Source organism: Azolla caroliniana, unplaced genomic scaffold, assembly GCF_043228905.1.
Source record: "Azolla caroliniana isolate FFs.n. ecotype wild unplaced genomic scaffold, voAzoCaro1.0.p SCAF_11, whole genome shotgun sequence".
NCBI lineage: Eukaryota > Viridiplantae > Streptophyta > Polypodiopsida > Salviniales > Salviniaceae > Azolla > Azolla caroliniana.
The window spans coordinates 2,739,007-2,758,938 of NW_028230446.1; the positions used below are offsets into that span (position 1 = coordinate 2,739,007).

General features: G+C 42.8%; 2 protein-coding genes and 1 long non-coding RNA gene across 3 annotated transcripts; all 3 read right to left on the minus strand.

Moving 5' to 3' along the window:
* Window positions 1-295: 295 nt before the first annotated feature.
* Window positions 296-7,931, minus strand: LOC147857584 (uncharacterized). The gene is made up of 3 exons (XM_087328017.1): window positions 6,246-7,931; window positions 1,287-1,318; window positions 296-512 (listed from the first exon to the last, which is right to left on the minus strand). The coding sequence occupies exons 1-3, from the start codon at window positions 7,929-7,931 to the stop codon at window positions 296-298; spliced, it is 1,935 nt and encodes a 644-aa protein (XP_087184143.1).
* Window positions 7,932-8,910: 979 nt separating this feature from the next.
* On the minus strand, window positions 8,911-10,042 carry LOC147857585 (uncharacterized). Its single transcript, XM_087327514.1, has 3 exons — window positions 9,910-10,042; window positions 9,254-9,818; window positions 8,911-9,182 (listed from the first exon to the last, which is right to left on the minus strand). The coding sequence occupies exon 2, from the start codon at window positions 9,788-9,790 to the stop codon at window positions 9,344-9,346; it is 447 nt and encodes a 148-aa protein (XP_087183640.1). The 5' UTR covers window positions 9,791-9,818; window positions 9,910-10,042; the 3' UTR covers window positions 8,911-9,182; window positions 9,254-9,343.
* An 827-nt stretch (window positions 10,043-10,869) lies between these two features.
* On the minus strand, window positions 10,870-12,111 carry LOC147857586 (uncharacterized). The gene is made up of 3 exons (XR_015530500.1): window positions 11,588-12,111; window positions 11,000-11,070; window positions 10,870-10,924 (listed from the first exon to the last, which is right to left on the minus strand). It is a non-coding gene; the product is annotated as an uncharacterized LOC147857586 (long non-coding RNA).
* Window positions 12,112-19,932: the final 7,821 nt, after the last annotated feature.

Consider the following 19,932-nt stretch of genomic DNA (forward strand, 5'->3'; position numbering starts at 1 on the left):
CCATTCTTCTCTTCTCATCCCAATAACTTTCTTTGCTAAGTTCATCATGTTAGAATGCCTCGATGATCTATTTTCCTTATCATTGATTGTTGAGCTATTGATGGAAGTGGACAATTCACTTCTAGTTGCGCTCCCTAACCCAGACTCCAATAATGTTTTTGATGTCTCAAGAAGTGGTGCACTGAGTTCATATGATAATGTCATTAGTTTCTCCCCGAGGAGCATCCTTTACTATTGCATCATTGTATGAAACTGCCTTTTTTGATGAAGCATCCTTTACTAATGAATTGTTGTATTAAATTGTTTCAGGATGCTTCAATACTGCATCATCACTACATGAAACTCTTCCTGTTGATGGAACATGCCTCAATAATGTCTCATCATTGCATGAAATTTGCTTCATTATAGCTACATCGTTTGATGAAGCTGTTGGAGTTCTTATCATAGTTGTATCTTTAACCTCTTCATGAGGCAAGGAGTAGTCAGGTGATGAAATGTCTGTCTGTGAACTCCTGCAGGCATATGAAATCATCCATGTAACATAAATACCTTCACAAATTGGCAGCACATACTTGTCTTGAAGAAGAGTCTATAGTTTTTCATATTCTTGTTAGAAGAGTCTATCAAAACACATTAATATATCTTCATTGGATAATGTATTTGAGTGTATGTGGATCTTATCTTACCTATATGCACAACTATAAGTGGATGTTTATGTTCCATCGAGAAAGACTCTTCATTGATTCATTAGCAGTGCATGTATGTTTTTCTTACATGCTAAATTCTAGTTTTACCTGAATGCTGAGTGTATTAAATCTATATATGTAAATAGCTTGAGCTAATAGTGTTAATGTATTACTTTCAAGTAGTTACCATAGATTATCAGACTAAATCATTCAGTTCTCAACTTGTATTATAAATTTAGATTGAGCTATCAGATCATAGATGTGAACGAATTGCTTTTTTGCAAACGCAATTGAATGTGCGTAAGTCTTAACCGTTCTGTTCTCGGATCATATCATATATATGTAGCTTGTGCTAGTAATGGATGTCTTGAATAAGTAAGCGTATTACTTTGACCAATTACCATGGATGGTAAGGCTAAATTGTTCAATTCTTTTATTGTATTATATGTATAGTTTAGACTGACATGCATGGATTGAAGACTTGCATTACTTTCTCAATTCTTGAACCTATTTAGGGTTTCGGGCTTGGGGTTTTTCAAAGTACCACGCCTTAAAATAGGCAACGGGACGAACAATGAAACTAATCACAGCACATCCTACCTAAACATCGCAAGCTTAAATGATTGGGCATCCTGAAATCACATGCAGAGAAACCAGAAATTTAACAAGACTACTCGATAATTGCTCAGATATGTACTACCCTCAATCCTAGATCCAACATCTGCGAACTTATATTTTGCTGCTACCATATTAAATTGGCTAGATCTAGGCCGGCAATTATCACAACTAACCCATCGACTCAACAAGCAAATCCAAACCAACTAAACCTGTACCACCTATCGAAGAGAGTTGAAATCGATCAGACAGCTTTACACAAAGACACCGTAACAAAACGACAGATTTCTGCTGAAGATCTTCCCAAGGAGGTCTACATAAATGGCCTCCGAAGAACAACAATCCAATACAAAACATATACCTATTCAGGCCATTTCCACGCTCTGAGAAATCTGGGAGATAAAAGAACATGGCGTGGAAGAGAATTCTACTAACAGTCAAATTCTATCAAACGATTCGAAATAGAAGATAAAGAGATCTCTACGCACATGCATTGACGCTAGTGTAATTAAAACTTCTCAAATAATAGCACTTAAATCACACCAGAAAATAATAATCGAAGGAGTGTATGGCATATCCAGGCCCTTCTGTTCAAGACCCAAAGGTTCACAATGAGCAGACAATCGCCATCCTTTAAACGCGTCGATCTATGTGCACATAGTCGTCTGCAAGACATGGGGAAGAAATGATTCAAGATCAATTCCGGGCGTCTAACAAACCGGCTTAATTGCGCACACCAAGAATCTTCAAAACACATAATCAACAGAGATTGAACCAGAGATTAAATCAGGGATTGGAGCAGATATTAAACCCGAGGTAGAAAGAGAAGTCAACAGAGACTGCAAGAGAGACAACGAAATCACCATCGCCATGGTCTGCGTTTTATTTAGTTATAGAAAGACGAAACCCTAGATTCAAGGCTCTGTTAGTTTCATGGTAGGCCGGACCAAACAAACCCTAGAATCAAATTTCTCTATTAGTTCTGTTTACATACTTATTGAAAGACCAAACCCTAGAAACAAATGCTCTGTTACTTTCATACCAGACCGGACCAAACCCTAGAATCAATCTAATCTTCTGCGGGTTTCATTTCACACTAGGGCGGACAAAAGTTACCCTTGTTTTGTGTCCACCCCTTCCAAACCTCTCGTGTCGTGTCTCGCTCAACGTATATTCATATAATGGGCTCATCTGTACTTAAAACACACCACTTTTTGAACCCTTGTTCTAGAATCAATATGAGCTCGAATATATGTATATCAGTGAGAACTTGGCAAGCTGATCTTCTTGCCATTTCCAAATCTCCCATTGCCGCACCCGATCTACCTTTGTAAGAGAAGAAAGATGGGTTCCTTTTGCTTGGCCGAAGATTATCGAGTCTTAAATAGAGTTACGGTCTGAAAACCAAGCATGCATTGCTTGTAAGCCCAACGTTGTTTTGAGTACTTGAATGGAGTTAAATACTTCACACAGTTCTGTTTTTATCCTGGTGTTTACGTTCTCCTTGTTACCTCTTTGCTTCCTTCACTCATTATTATATCATTTTTTCCTTCCTTCAATGAGCAAGGTTTGTCTCTGGGTCTTACAAAAAGCTCACCAATGGCTCCAAAAATAAATCTTAGACTCCCTTCTAATGGTGTTGTCATGAAGTACACGTATGTGTGCTACTTCAGCGGGACCACCGGGAACTTGAATGAGAGAGGATTGATGACTCGAAGGCTCGTTAGAGTCGAATGATCGTCTGAGTTGAAAGGTCCTAAGAGTCAAAGGCTTTGTAGAGTTGAAAGTAAGTAAGAGTCGAAAGTAGGTCCATGAGAATCAAGTTCAACCTAGTCTAGTGTGTGAACACACCTTGAGAGTGTATGAATGCTCAAAGGTCAAACATCACCACTACTCTCTACACATTAACTGTGTCATAGAATCATATTCTATGACACATAACTAATGAGTTTCCACATTCCCCATGACCAATGAGCTTCGGTAGTTAATGAAGAGAGAGGATGACTATATAAAGTACCCTCCTCCTACTTTGTAATGTGTCGGTTAATCTCATTTGTAATATACAATTCTCTTGATTAGGGATCGGTAATGGTTCGGTTTAGGCTTAGCCGGTTTGGCCTGATCCAAGCCAAACCGGCTAAGCCTAAACCATTTAAGGGATCTCAAACCTGAACTGAACCGTTTCACAAACCGGTGTCGTGAAGATCCGTCACTAAGCGCGGATCGTGAGGTGGAACCACCGGGGTCCTGGACCGGAAGGATTCGAAGTTGGCACAAGCTTTAGCGAGAAAGTATTTAAGATAGATTGAGAGAGAGAGAAATTGAGATTAAACGCTTGACTTTAGATTGAGAGAGATTAAGATTGAACTTTTAACTTTTAGATTTAAGAAACAAGATATATCATCAATTGGATGACGAATTTTCTTCTTATTAAATTCTTCAATAATACATTATATTTTCTCCCCCTTTTCTCTTCTTTTATCTCCTCTTTTATAGATGCCCTCATGCATATGATACATGTGATGCATGTTTGCCATTTGGCGCTCATGCATGATAATCATGTCACTCATTCAAGGTTTCATGTATGAGAATTTACATGTAAAGCTACAATGATACAAATATAATTTTAAGAAAATGTCTTGGCTTTTCAACTTGGAGGTGCAAGGTTGGGTTTACCGGCTCCGTCGCCGGTCCACCCACCCCCACCAAACCGCACGTCCTCTAGTACGTTGTCGCGAAGATGCGCGTGCAAGCGTGCTTCGCTTGAGCGGGACCACCGGGGTCTTGGACCAAGGAGGATGTCCGTCAAGGTATTGAGAAGAGGACGATGTGAATGTACGATTGGAGGAAGACCTATTACACTTGAGAAGATTGAAGATTGTACACTTTGAGAAGTAGATAAATAATTACAAGATAGATGCGAAGAAGAAGAAATAGAAGCTTATATTATTGATGGTGATGATGATGGTCATATCATATTGAGCCCCCCCGCTCGTTGCTATCCTGCACCAAATCATAAAGAGGGCTGGTGAGGGAATCGCGGCCACAGACGGTGCAGGTCGCCTAGAGGAAGGTGCGTGCGATCTGCACCGTCAGATTTCGATAAGGAAGAGCGCGCGAAAAAAAAAGTTGTCAGAGGTCGCCCAACTCTGAGTCGATGGTCACCCAACCTTGTCAGAGGTCACCCAACTCTGAGTCGATGGTCACCCAACCCTGTCAGAGGTCACCCAACTCTGAGTCGTTGGTCGCCCAACCGAAATTGGTCACCCAACTATGACTGTTGCAAGTTGCCCAACCGTTTTAGGTCACCCAACCCTGACAGTTACAGGTTGCCCAACCGATTGGTCTCCCAACCGTTGCAGGTCGCCCAACCAAATGTATCATTCCAACCAAAATCTTCAAATAAGCTTGTTAATTACCCTTAAAACTTACAATAACATATCAAATAGTCACAAAATTCAACCTTAAAATACTTAAAACCGACGATCTTTACCATACTTATGTTAAAACAAATAATCATATTAAAACATAAATGTTGAAAGTTAAAAAACATTTAAAACATAAAACGAAGAATGTAAACTTACAATAACATATCAAATAGTCACAAAATTCAACCTTAAATTACTTAAAACCGACGATCTTTACCATACTTCTGTTAAAACAAATAATCCTGGCAAAACATAAAAGTTGAAAGTTACCAAACATTTATGGCTCATCCGGAGATGATGGCAAGATGCGACCACAATTCTTGCAACAATCAACATTTGAGTCCCTTGATCTAAAGGTCAAGGCATCGCAATGCAAGCATCGCATTTTATCTGTCGCACATATTGGCAACCGCCTCCTAGCTCGACTTGCGCCTCTTTGCATTTTTCCTGTGTGTGCCTTGGAAGTGTTTGGGGAGCTGCCAATAAGATCTTGTGAAATGTTGATTGATGCTCCCCTTTTTGCACCAATTGCTTGCTTACGCCCTATGGATCCACGGTCTTCTTCGTTAGTTGGTTTCGGTGCACCTGTGTGATACACCAATGTCTCACTTGTTTCTTGAATGGACTCCATACATGCCAAAATTGCTGCACAGTCGAGGGATTGTAACCCTTGCTTAAAACATTGAATAGCCCCCTCAAGCGTTTGTAATTTCGACAAACATTCCTCCACTCGTGATGTTATAGGGTTTGTCTCCTCGACTGGTTCTACCTCTGTCTCCATTTCCGTCTCTGTGAAATGGTCATTGCGCATATAGGTTGCATGATCTATAAAAGGCAATGACCCACATAGATGTGGCATGTGCCTCTCAATAATCATCCTGATGCCAAGTATATGCTTACATTTACTCGCAGGGTCGTGGCAATCACAATATGAACATTGGAGCGATACATTATACCATACATCCGGTTTTGTCAAGCTCAATATTTTAAACCAATATCGAGGCTCTTCCACAATATGCATTGTCGCATTATTAGTTTCATACCTCTCTAGTAGCCTTTCGGCCTCTTTAAGTCTAGTTGTTTGATCCCTACAATTTGCACGTGGTGCAAATCTACCACTCTCACATATTTCTTGTCGTTGCTTGTACCATTCAATAACAGTACCCCCGATGCAAGTGCCAGTTTGACTGTCCCCGATTAAAACATGCACAAGATCGGTAATTGATCGGTTTATCCTCCCTCTTAAGGCAGTATATTTGATAAACTGCCAATGTCTCTCCACAAGATTGGTAGTGTCAACATGTCCGTAGTTGAACATTCTACCAAATTTGGGCCACAGTTTCCTCCACACACATGTCAAGCCACACCATCCTCCTTCTATATATTGCCAAACACCTGGCTTGTTTGCATATTCTACCTTTAAGTCCTCACATTGGGCATTGAATGTGGATTCCGTAATGCATTGCATGAGTTGGCACATCCGATTATAAAGGTGGTTTCTCTCACTTGCACTTACCTTTGGCAACAAGTTGTCCAACCATGCTTTTTTTGCATGGAAGTGACACAACAAAAGTCGACAATGTGTTTGCGACCTTTGCCCATTTGTAACTATCCAAGATAATCGGTCTGTTGCAACCACATTACTTATGGCATTATACGATGTCCAACTTTTATCGATGACTATGGCATTTGGCCTCACATTGGGCATCCGTGCAAATATGACTCTCAAGCAAGTTTCTAAAGCTACTTGCTCATGGTTAGACCCCTTATCAGAACTACATATCATGTACCATAATGGGATACCAACTCCCATGGCATTTGGAGCCACAGCTGCATATAATGGCAAGCCAAATTGGTTTGTTTTAAACGTGGAGTCGATTGCCCAAGAGTTGTTTATCGACAGTCGCTCACACATCTCTAACATCCATTCATCTTGGAGCACCAAGATGAACGGTTGCCTTGCGGGAGATCCATATTCACCAGGCAAGTAGGGTTGGACATGAGCCACCTTCCCAAGATCTCGGAGGGCATAGGCATCTTGCATCATCAAAGACCAATCAACCCCTGACATGGCACTCCCGATTTTTAACTTGTTGGCCATGTTATTGACCTCCTTTGGTATCATAAAGAACCTATAACTCACAAGGTCTAATGGACTAGCCTTGGACTTATGATATGCTTCCTTACGCATGCTCATCCGTGCCACGTGTCGTGCGCAACCAACATCAAAAAGGTCATCTCTACAACAACTTATAACATTTGGGGCCACTGGCAAATAGTATGCATCTGGTCTACTTCCCGGTACATGACCCGTATGAGGTCCATATATTGAAAGGGTCACTGTCCCATGGTCAACCCCGCCATTCATTCGAGCGTTCACATGAAAAGTACACCCACATCGAGATGAATGCTTTCTACGTCGAGTGCATGGATATTGCTTGTTGGCCACACCGGATCGGTGACAATTATACCTAGTCACATGTGCACCCCTTGTGACCCCTGTACGAAAGCGTGTGTGATACCTCAATTGAACATCTATCAACGTATCATCAACCCTATGTGCCTCTATCTTGATCACTTCTATGGGTCTAGACTTTTTATATTTCACGACACTTGTCCCCTCCATGTCAGATGGAGTTAACCTCGACACAACTTGACAACCGCATTGGTCAATCACTGCTTTCACATACGCACTAGGGATCCCATAGTCACGAAGGTCATTGGACCAATTTCTCTTTAATTCTGTCAGAGTACCTGTCAAAGAACGGTGCGATGCGCCACAATGTGACGCCAATACTATCTCCCTCCATTTCTCTACGTGCGTAATCTGAAGATGAGGCGATGCCTTAAGGTGTATTGCATTCTCATTCATAAGCGTGAGACGACTCTTCATGCGCCTCCATGCATGTAAATTAAGAGGTGCCCCCCTTGCGAGTGTGCTTAATATTTCAAATGTTACCTTAACTTGACCTAATAAATCTTTAAGCATTAAATCGTACATACCTCTAGTGAACGCAATATACCTCGCCGAACAATACATGAAGGGATCAACCTCCTCCGCCTCTTCTTCGGATGAAGCCGACTCATAGTCTTCGGATGTAGACGAATCCAAGTCATCGTCGATGGTTGTGGAGTATGGTGATGCATAACCATCCTCAGAATCATACAAGGACGTGATTAAATCTATTTCGTTGGGATTCATCTCGAATGAATCTAACTAATCTGATTAAGAATCTAACTAATCTGGTTATAAGAATCTAACTAATCTGATTATAACTTATTAAGAATCCCCCTAATATGATTAAGACTCTAACTAATCTTATTAAGAATCTAACTAATGTGATTAAGAATAACCCTAATCTGATTAAGAATCTAACTAATCTTATTAAGAATCTACAAAATCTGATTATAACTGATTAAGAATCTAACTAAGATGATTAAGAATCTAACTAATCTGATTAAGAATCCCCCTAATCTGATTAAGAATCTAACTAATCTTATTAAGAATCTACAAAATCTGATTATAACTGATTAAGAATCTAACTAAGATGATTAAGAATCTAACTAATCTGATTAAGAATCCCCCTAATCTGATTAAGAATCTAACTAATCTTATTAAGAATCTAACTAATCTGATTATAACTGATTAAGAATATAACTAATCCTGATTAGCTTTTAGAGATTGTGCAAAATAAGAATGTGATTAAGACGCAGAATGTGATTATAAGACAGATATTGGAGATGCAATGAGCTATGATTAAAATGACAGAGAATGTGATTAATTTACATGTTAAGATGACCGTTTTTCTGGCCGTTTACATAACAGGTTGGGCGACCTGGTTGGGTGACCAAAACAAAAGATAATTAATTTTAAAAGGTTTGGGCGACCTGGTTGGGTGACCAAAACAAAAGATAATTAATTTTAAAAGGTTTGGGCAACCTGGTTGGGTGACCAAAACAAAAGATAATTAATTTTAAAAGGTTTGGGCAACCTAGTTGGGTGACCATAACAAAAGATAATTAATTTTAAAAGGTTTGGGCAACCTGGTTGGGTGACCATAACAAAAGATAATTAATTTTAACCTGGTTGGGTGACCATAACAATACCACAACTTGCGATTGGTTTAAAACCATACATTCAGATCATCCACAATATTCAGATTGAGATAAATACATTCAGATTGAGATAAATAATTGTTGTAAACAACATTTCCATTAATAAGTAATCGCGATATACAATGAGTCGATTCTCACTATACAAAATTTTTGGGGATTCCAAAATATAGTTACAACATCAGCTCTATAGCCAAATCTGTGCTGAAAACAACATTCACAAAATTTACAATATGGAGCCACCGGTCGCAGGTGCAAATCCTAATACCGATCGTGCCCACTCGTCCACATGAATCCGAAGTGAATCCACTTCGCGTTTGGTGAACCACATCTCTGTGCCCTATAACCAAATATGTATAAGAACACATCTATACACAATCCACATGAACAAGGAATTGCAATTACACTTACAAAAGTCGAAGATATCCATCCTTGTAAGAACTCCCTCACCAACATTTGGATAGTCTTCATCACATAAAAGCCACAATCCCAACAATTTGGCTATGTTGGGATGTGCAGTACCTGATGTCGACCATTGGGCACAATGGTGTGGTCTGACGGTTCAGATGAAATTGTCCGAATCGCCAACTCTGCCATTCTCCGCATGTTGTCTGTTGCTGGTCTGTTCAATGGATCGCAGAAGACTACTTTGCTAGTTAGCTTAGAAGCTTGTTGTCGCATGGTGAACCACAAGTTCCAATGCCCATCAAGCACGCTCGGAATGAACGTAATCTCACATTGCGCAACTTTCTTAAGGATGTCTTGCTCCTTCATTGCCTGCTGGTGTAGCTGCACCCATAGTGGGTCGACGATGGTGAAGCGTTCTGTCACCTCGAGTGGCAATGAGTATTCCATCCACAACGTGAATAAGGTCATAGTCCATGTCGATGCCATTTCACGACTCTTGCATATGGTCTCAAGATCTGACTCGGTAACATCAAGGGCCATATCGAGACGTGGGCAAGTTAGCTGGTACCTGAATGCATGGAAATATGTAATTTTGAGTAGGTAAATCACACTCCATGTCAATTAGTAAGATACTAGTTTATATTTCACTTAAACCCTACCTGGAAAAGTGTTTATTTGGGGTTTGAATCCATAACCTTATGCCCTTGCCATGTTGAATTTGAACTATGGCCACATCCGATGCAGCGTCATCTGAATCTGATGTTAGGGAAACAACATCAGTGTTTGACTCGACCTCCTTCCGTCAGATTGGCATTTTTGGTCGTCTCTGTCTCGGTGGAGTGGACACACCACCCTCAGATGGGTTTTGACTCTCATCCACATCCGTGGACACACCCTGCGGTTGGGTGGATATCCCCGCCTTTTTACACTGTTTCACCACAATAAGACACATCTTATTATCTGAATTTTGCCAATAAACCCTCCAACAATCTGAAATGAAATCCTCACTCATACTTACATAAGAATCCAAACCAGCTGCTATCTTCTTCGTCAACATCTCCAAACGCTCATCCTTATTGGAGTCGTATATAGTCATCTCTTTGTCCATAAATCGTGCCACGAACTCTGCCTGTGTGGCAAGACGGAGTTCAGCAGGAATAGAGTTGTATTTCGAAACAGCCCTAACCTTCAACTTTCGGATATATTTTTGTCGATTTCTGTAGTACTTGATTTCCGGGTCCATGAATCTTTTGAGTGATCTTTGACGCTCATAACTGTTAAAGCATGCCCCCGGAATACCCTCCTCCTCCTCTATATGCATCCCTCGTGGTAGGACTACGTCTATTGCATGTTCTCTGCGTAAATGTGACTCCATGTCACTTTTTTTCCGATACCACCTTGGCGAGAGGCGGCAAAACTCAGTGTAGATACATGCACGAGCCTTGTTCCCATTTGCATCTCTTCCAACCTTATACAACAAGTCGGGACGAGGAGCAACTGTTCCTTCTGCACCTATGTTACATATTTAAGATTGACATAAAGATTGGCATAAAGATTGAGATATTGCAACGACACCAAATCCACATACCATTTGGAGGAGCATCTTGGTCCATTTTGTCCTCACTCGTACACATGTCGGCTCCTCGACTTCGCCAATGTCTTCTAACGAAGACCCTTTAACAAATCACGAGTCAACATACATGCATCAAACCCTAAACCATTCTTGGGGGAGATTGGTTCGTGACATACCTCTCTTGAGTTGGATATATATCACTGTTATCGAAATCCCACCAATCTTTGTACTTGGAGTTGGAAGTCATCTACCACCATTCAAGTAATCAAACATTTTTTGATTTTAGTACTCAAACACACAAAATATCAAGTTTAAGCAAGCAAATCATTAAAACCAACAATCAAAATATAGATGATTAAATCAAGTTTAAGCAAGCAAATCTAGTGAACGCAAGATCATAATAAGTTTGATAGGCCTCACCTATAGTGTGGATAAGAGTGGTTACATCCTCTCCTAGATTATGCCTTCAAGATACTGGCTGGGATTAGAGTGGCTGGAAATCAACAAAGCCTTGCCTATTAGATCCTATTATACTTCACTTATGGTTCGCTTATCTTCTTGTCTATAGTGACTCTAAACCCTAAAGCTTAAACATGTCTATGCATCAATATGGTCCATACAATCTTCTTGTCTATAGTGACTCTAAACCCTAAAGCTTAAACATGTCTATGCATCAATATGGTCCATACAATCTTGCTTGTTTTCATTATTATTAAGAAGCGATGAATATAACATTGTGGAAGATATAATAACAAGGAGCATACCTGGGAATAGTGATGGAGGAGATCGATTTGTGATGGAGGAGATCGATTTGTGCAGCCACAGACGATTTGTGATGGAGGAGCTCCCACCTCTTTCCCGGCAAACCCAACCTGTCAATCTCGTTTGAAAAAATGACAGATTATGACAGGTTTAGGGCTTTTATAGACATCCCTAAAGGAGTCTCCCAACCTGGATAAACAGGTCTCCCAACTGTTTTAAAAATCAACAGTTGGGTGACCTGCTTCTTTTATTGAGTTGGTTGGGTGACCAACTCAATATAAACTCTAAAGGAGTCTCCCAACCTGGATAAACAGGTCGCCCAACTGTTTTAAAAATCAACAGTTGGGTGACCTGCTTCTTTTATTGAGTTGGTTGGGTGACCAACTCAATATAAACTCTAAAGGAGTCTCCCAACCTGGTTAAACAGGTCACCCAACCTATTTAAAAATAAACAGTTGGGTGACCTGCTTTTTTTTTTGAGTTGGTTGGGTGACCAAATCAACCAAAAATTTAAAAAAAAAACGGTTGGGAGACCTCTGACAGGGTTGGGCGACCGCCTGCGCAGCTTTTTTTTTGCGCCTTCTTCCTCATCCAAATCGGACGGTGCAAATCACACGCGCCTTCCCTGAGCGACCTGCACCGTCTGTGGCCGCGATTCCCTCACCAGGCCTCTTTATGATTTGTGTCATAATAGACACGTCGAGCCCCCCCCTTTACACAAGCCGTACTAGGGGTTTTATAGGTTTGTCCATGCACAAAACCATGGGCTTGGAGCCATGGTTTCTATGCACACAGTTTTGCTTTATGACATGCAAGAAACCATGGGCTTAAAACTGTGGTTTTGTGTACACGGTTTTGTTCGTTTGTTTCCTACGGAATACTGAATATGAGAAAGAAATATAGAACATCTAAAGCACTTAGTAGTAGCTTTAGTGGTAAGGAAATTGCCTCTTATCTTAGAGGTGCAAGGTTCAAATCCTACTTGCAACCCTCTACATGCACTCAATGTCATTGGGACCTAGGTTTATTTATTTTCATTTTTACAAGTATTCGTGAAATGTGTGTGGATCCTCAATTTTTGACTTTTTCTCGCACTAGACATGCCACATCACGACAACGTGCCAAGAAGAGAGAATGTGACATTTCGGCAATGGTGATCAGCATGACTCCTCAACGTCAAACATGTCTGTTTCTTTGTACTCGAATCATTGTTGCCACCCAATCCACCATATCATTCGTTTTTTCTTTGCTTTAGCATGACTTGTTGTCATGGCCCCTTGCTCTCTTCTTGAGGATAATCGTTTAAGTCTCATGAATGTTCCACCTTTCTCTCGATCGTCTCCTTGCTCAAGGCACTTCGACTCGTTCACAATAGTTTCTTTGATAAATGTTTTGATCACATCTTTCGGATCCTCATGGCTTGCTTGGCCATCGCCATCCCTTGTCATATTTTGCTCAAACTCTTTGTTGCACATATCAGCTTTAACCCTTGCTTCTTCCCCATCACTATCCTTCTCTTGGGTCTTACACCGGTTAATGCCCAAGTCTCTAGAACGAGTGTGGAGGGACCCATACATTTCCATCGTTCGCCTTTTTCGTGTTGCACTTAGCCATTTCCATCTTAAAGTTGCTCGAATCAGCATTGACCTTTGCTTCCTCGCCGCCAGCTTCCGTCTCTTGGGTCTTACATCGGTTAATGCCCAAGTCTCTAGAACTAGTGCGGGGAAAAACTCTTCATGGACATTCACCATCTTCGCGTTGACGTCATTTTCCATAGATATTCCTTCAAACTCATGGGCCTCGTACCCATCGATCCTTTTTATTGCAATCCTTTATTATGCTTCTCTCTTCACCGCATGTATTAGTTTCGATCTTCAATTCTTCGCCATCACCTCCGTCTCTTGGTCCTTCTCTTCCTTTTCACCACCATCCGTCTCTTGGGTCTCACGTTGGTTCCCAGACGCAACCGCCCAAGTCTCTAGATGAAGTGTTAGGAAAGTCTCCACATGACCATCTGTCATCGACTCGTTCAAATCTATCTTCGTCTCGATGTTGTGCACACCATCTTGGTCCTTCTCCTTACTACCACCTTCCATCTCTTGGGTCTCATGTTGGTTCTTGGACGCAACTTCCCAAGTCTTTGGAACTTGTGTGAAGGAATCCTCGATGTGGCCATCTGCCATTAATTCTTGTCGAATACGAGTCTATAATGGCTGTATTCACACTGTGCCTTTGGACAACCCAAGTTTGGGCTATTTCTGTAAATAGCATAAAGGGCAGTTGCCCTAGGACAGTCACTATATAAAGTGACTTTGTAGCCTTTAGTTGTGTGTGTTGTTGTCATTTTGTAATTGTTGCTATTGGAATATAACGCTTCTTTGTGCCTATCTCTCTTGCTCTCCCTCTGTGTCTATCTTGCTCATGTGCATACACAGATTCTTCTTCATCACGAATGTTGCTTGAACTTCCGCATTGACGGCCTTGTCCCCAACATTTGGTATCAGAGCGTTGGAGGTTCTTCAACCCGTTGTCGACCATCATAGTACACCACACAACATTCTGCTTTCGTTTTCTTTGAAGAACAGAGAAGGGAGAAGAAAAACAAAAAGCTCGCATCTCACTATGTTAAATCACAAATTGGAGTAAGCCAACCGTCTGTACTCTGTTCCTGTGATTGTAACCGCTTGAGGGGAGCTCCCTGTGCAACACCCGACCCAATCGTGCTTCATTCGATTAAACGACATCCGAATAGGTCACCAGACGCTATTCACTTGCTTGTTGTAACCACCCACTGCAAATTGGTCTCCTGGCAACAACCAAAATCGTGTTTCATTCGGCTTATCGACATTCGGGAGGATCAGTTGGATCCGTCCCTCTCATCGCTGCAGTCGCCCGAAGCCGAATTGACCCAAACAATTAGTTTCTTGTAATCAATATTTAGCATACAATCAGAAGCTAACCGGGCTCACTCCGACTCGGTAACATTCGGGAGGACCAGCCGGTTCTGTCCCTCAAGTTACCAGAGTCACTCTGAGCAAGTTCAACAACAAGTATCCGAAACCAAACCGACTCAGGTTCAAAACCGACTAGAACGATATTGGGTGAGCCGACCGGCTGCACCCCACTAAGGTTCGTAGTCAACTCCGAACCGAGTCTTACCAACTAAAACTGAAGCAGATGGCATCAACATCCGGCTCATCGGAGATGAGTCTAAGGAGGTTCGACGGCTCGAACTTCAACTTCTGGAAGGAAAAAATGTAGGACTATCTCCTAGTCAAGGGTCAGATAGACCCGATTGAGAATGAAAATCCTCCAGAAGCATACAAGGCAAACGAGTGGCTAAAGCTGGACATAATTGTCCGCGCCACGATTCAGATGCACTTGTTGGAGTCAATGTACTTCACAGTGCAATCATGCACGACAACTTTTGAACTATGGAAAACACTGTCGGAAACTTATGAAAAGAAGGTCGCTACAACGAAGATGTATATGATCTGGCGCCTCTACAACTTGCGGATGAAAGAATCTGATTCGGTTCAAGCACACCTCAACGAGTACAAAAGCATAAGCTCCCAAATCTCGTATGAGGGGACGACAATCGAGGATGAACTCAGAGCAATGATACGCATGAGTAGTCTCCCCCCTTCATGGGAAACTTTCGTTACAACTGTGTGCAATGTTTCAACAGCTGCCGTTAAGTACTCCGAAGTCACGAACGCAATCCTGACTAAAGTAGCTCGAAGAAAATCTTTCGCCAAAGACTCGGCAGATGAAGCTTACATAGTACAAGGTTCGATCGACCAATCGAACAACTGAGGAAGAAGTTCTTCCCAACCACCAAACAATCAGCGAAGCCAGAGCAAGTCTCGGGACAACCGAATCTGCAACTATTGCAAGAAACCGGGACACATCAAAGTCGACTGTCGGGCACTCAAAGCAAAAACCGACAAAGCTCAGAGAGCAGATCAAAAGAGTAGTCGGCATGAGGAGGTTAACTACGTCGACTCTTTAGCCGAAATTTTGACGATTGACCCGAACATCTTGTCCATAGAGAACCCAGTCGAATCAGAAGTTCTGCTTATGACTTAGGAATCTAGCACATGGCTCCTGGACTCGGGCGCATCGTATCATGTGACACCTCACCGATCTCAGTTTCGGCAATACTCGGACCGACATTCTGACTTAGTTCGAGTCGGAAACTCGCATCACTGTGCTATAATCGGAATCGGCACCGTAGAGCTCAACCTTCCGGGTGGCTCTACACTCGTACTACACAACGTCCGACACGTTCCTAAGCTCTCAAGGCCCTTGATCTCAATCAGACAACTTGACGAAGCTGGCATTTGTGCCGGATTCTCATCAGGAGGGTGGACACTGCACAAAGGGAACCTCCTGCTTGCTCGAGGACCAAAGGTACATTCCTTGTACCCTTTATATGTCACACTCAAAGAGGGTGACTTATTTTTGGTTGATATCCCCGTGTCATCGTTATGACACATACGACTTGGACACCTCAACAAGGCCGACATAACGCACATATCCAGAGTCGGTTACATCCCCAAACTCTCCTTCTTGGATCACCAATTCTGCGAGCATTGCTAGTACGGCAAACGGGTAGCCGCATCACACCCGACATCAGCACCAAGAGAATCGAGTCCCCTCGATTTGGTCCACTCGGATATCTGTGGCCCGATGCCACATCAGTCTCTCGGTGGTGCTTCGTACTTCGTCAGTTTTATTGACAACTTGACTTGGAAGGTGTGGGCTTACCCCATTAGAACCAAAGATCGGGTGTTCTCGATCTTCTCCAAATGGCTTGCAATGGTTGAAAATCAGACCGGTTGGAAACTGAAATGTCTCCGAACTGACAATGGAGGAGAATTCAAGTCTGAAGAATTCGTCAAATTTTGTCGGGAATGCGGTACTCGACGTGAATATACGACACCCTATAGTCCGGAGCAGAACGGAATTGCAGAACGCATGAATCAGATGATTCAAGAACACATAGTATCCATGCTCCAACACTTCGGACTGTCGGATGGCTTCAGGGCGGAGGCTCTACTTACGGCAGTACACATAATAAATATGTCGTCAAGTAGACCTCTAGGACTTCAAATACCTCAGGAAATATGAACCGGCAGTAAGCCGAATTATGACAAGCTGAGGATCTTCGGTTGCGAGGCATATGCCCTCATACCGAAAGACGATCGCCGGAAACTCGAACCAAGATCAAGGAAATGCATTTTCCTTGGATATGGACCCGACGGCGAGATCAGATACCGACTTTGGGACTCCGAGCACAGATACATCATTTGAAGTTTGGACGTCGTGTTCAATGAGTCAGCTATGCATAAAATGGACGATAGGCCTATTGAAGTCCGAAGGGTAATATTCTCCAAAGCGCCAACCCTTCATGAAAGCCCAGCCCACAACACAAGATCAGTTTCACGGGTAACCGACAACTCTCGCACCGAATCCACTGATTCGGCACAACCGAATGGCTCGGCTCCCGACCATCCAACATCGACACCCGGTGCGACTAGTCCAGTCATACCCCGCAGATCTGAGATACTATCGCAAACTCCGGAGAGGTACTCTCCCGAAATTTTCTTTATTGACGCCGGCGAACCGACGTCTTTCGAAGAAGCATCGGCATCTGCCGATTCAGCCACATGGCATCTGGCGATGGAGTCGGAAATGCACTCCATTCAGGCAAACAAGACTTGGGACTTGGACGAATTACCAAAGAATCGACGTGCTCTTCCATGTAAGTGGGTCTATCGACTAAAAGAGACATCTGACTTGACCAACCCAAAGTACAAGGCCAGATTAGTTGTGAAGGGATTTAGACAAGAATATGGCATCGACTTCGACGAAATCTTTTCACCAATGGTGAAAATGACAACCCTTCGTTTCATGCTCGGCGTCGTGGCCACCGACAACTTGGAGCTGATTTAGCTACATGTAAAAACGACATTCCTCCACGGTGACCTACAGGAGGAAATCTATATGGAGCAGCCGAAAGGCTTTGTGGCATCTAGCTAGGAACATCTAGTCTGCCGACTCAGGAAGAGTTTATACAGCCTGAAACAGACACCTCGACAGTGGTACAAGAAGTTCGACGACTTCATCAAGTCGGTCGGCTTCTCCAAGAGCGATGAGAACCATTGTCTCTTCACCAAAATTGCTCAAGTCGGGTCTCCCGTCTTCCTCATCATTTACGTGGACGACATGCTACTCTCCGACTGACATGCCGACGATCTCACCGAACTCGTTCGGAAACTGCGGTTGAAGTTTGCGATGAAGGACCTCGGTCCAGCAAGACACATACTTGGTATGAAGATTAGTCGACATCACGGTAACAGACAACTTTTTTTGTCTCAAACCGACTACATCGGACATGTCTTGGAATGCTTCAACATTCACTCGGCCAAATCTGCTTCGACCCCGCTCCCCATTAACCTTCGGTTGTCTCAGCGAGAGTGCCCGACATCCGGTCCAGAGGGGGAAGATATGAAGTCGGTACCGTATGCACCAGCAGTCGGCTCCCTTATGTACGCGATGGTCGTCACACAACTTGATATTTCTCACGCGGTAGGAGTCATCAGCAGATTCATGCACAACCCAGGCCGATCGCACTGGAACGCAGTCAAGCATGTGTTCAGATATCTAGCTGGCACAAAAAACCACGCCATTCTTTTCGGCTCGAACTGAACCTCAGGCATAGTCGGTTACACCAACTCGGACTTCGTCGGCTGTGTGGACAGTCAGAAATCAACAACCGGATATTGTTTCAAATTTGGCAATGGAGCAATCTTGTGGAAGTCGAAACTTCAGGAGTGCACATCCACCTCAACGACGGAAGCGGAATATGTAATTGCGTCCGACGCGGCAAAAGAAGCCTTATGGCTCGGTCGGCTGGCACACATGTTTCGACAGGTCGACCTCGACTCGACTCTAGTTGTCTACAGGGACAATTAGGGTGTTGTTGCTTTGTCAAAGAATCCGGTTCACCACAACGCCTCCAAGCATATCGACGTTCAGTATCACTTCGTTCGGGACTGCGTCATTTCAAGGAAAATCGGCCTCGAGAAAATATCCACAACCGATAATGTCGCAGATGGAATGACCTAGTGTCTTTCGGCGGATCGTTTCCGGTCCATTTGGCAGTAGATGGGCGTAACAAAAAATCAGTCCGGTTAAAGTCGGACACACAGCACAGGATGGTTTCGGACCACCGACATTGGTTCTTCTAGGATCGGCTTCAGCTCTTACGACCCAACTGGTTCGGTCTTCTGTCTTCGGATCTTGCTAACTCTAACAAAACTGATTTGTCCGATAAACCTTGTATATACATGCAATTTTTTAGATAACCCATGTATACGCCCATTAGGGGGGAGTGTCGAATACAAGTGTATAATGGCTGTATTCACACTGTGCCTTTGGACAACCCAAGTTTGAGTTATTTCTGTAAATAGCATAAAGGGCAGTTGCCCTAGGACAGTCACTATATAAAGTGACTTTGTAACCTTTAGTTGGGTGTGTTGTTGTCATTTTGTAACTATTGCTATTGGATATAACGCTTCTTTGTGCTTATCTCTCTCACTCTCCCTCTGTGTCTATCTTGCTCATGTGCATACACAAATTCTTCTTCATCACGAATGTTGCTTGCACTTCCGCATTGATGGCCTTGTCCCCAACAATCGGAGGACGTGGAACGGGCAAAAGCGAAATTGTACACGGCATGGAAAAAGAACAAGGACCGGTTCAACCGGACACACCGGTTGAGACCGAAGAAGATCGAGGAAAGCTACTAGGTGTTGGTTTATGACAGTAGCCTCGACAACCAGCATAAGGCAACGCAAAAATTTGCAAGGAGATGGTTCGGGCCCTACCTGGTGACAAGAGCGAATGATAGCGCCACGTACCATCTCACGGAGCTCAACCGAACACGGATGGTGGTACAGGTTGCGGGAAAACGGATCAAGACATTCAAGGAATGGTACGAGGGCGAGCCAGACCCGTGTTGCGAATATGGGAATGACGACCCGGAAAGAGTAGATGAAGGCGGGAAGGTTGACGGTGTTGTGAAGATCCGTCACTACGAGCGGATCGTGAGGCGGAACCGCCGGGGTTCTGGACCGAAAGGATTCGAAGTTGCACAAGCTTTAACGAGAAAGTATTTAAGATAGATTGAAAGAGAGAGAGATTGAGATTAAACTCTTCACTTTAAATTTGAAGAATAAGATATATCATCAATTGGATTACAAGTTTCTTATTTGATCATCCAAAATTTTTATATTAGTCCTTTCATCTTTTTCCTCCCCTCTTTTATAGATGCCCTCAT

Coding starts and splice junctions, on each gene's coding strand:
- LOC147857584 (XM_087328017.1), bottom strand. CDS start 7,931: ATGAATCCCAACGAAATAGATTTAATCACGTCCTTGTATGATTCTGAG. Junction 1,319..6,245: donor TGGACAACTTGTTGCCAAAG/GTAAGTGCAAGT, acceptor ATGTGATTTCAG/GATGCCCAATCATTTAAGCT. Junction 513..1,286: donor TTTAAGCTTGCGATGTTTAG/GTAGGATGTGCT, acceptor ATATGCCTGCAG/GAGTTCACAGACAGACATTT.
- LOC147857585 (XM_087327514.1), bottom strand. CDS start 9,790: ATGGCCCTTGATGTTACCGAGTCAGATCTTGAGACCATATGCAAGAGT.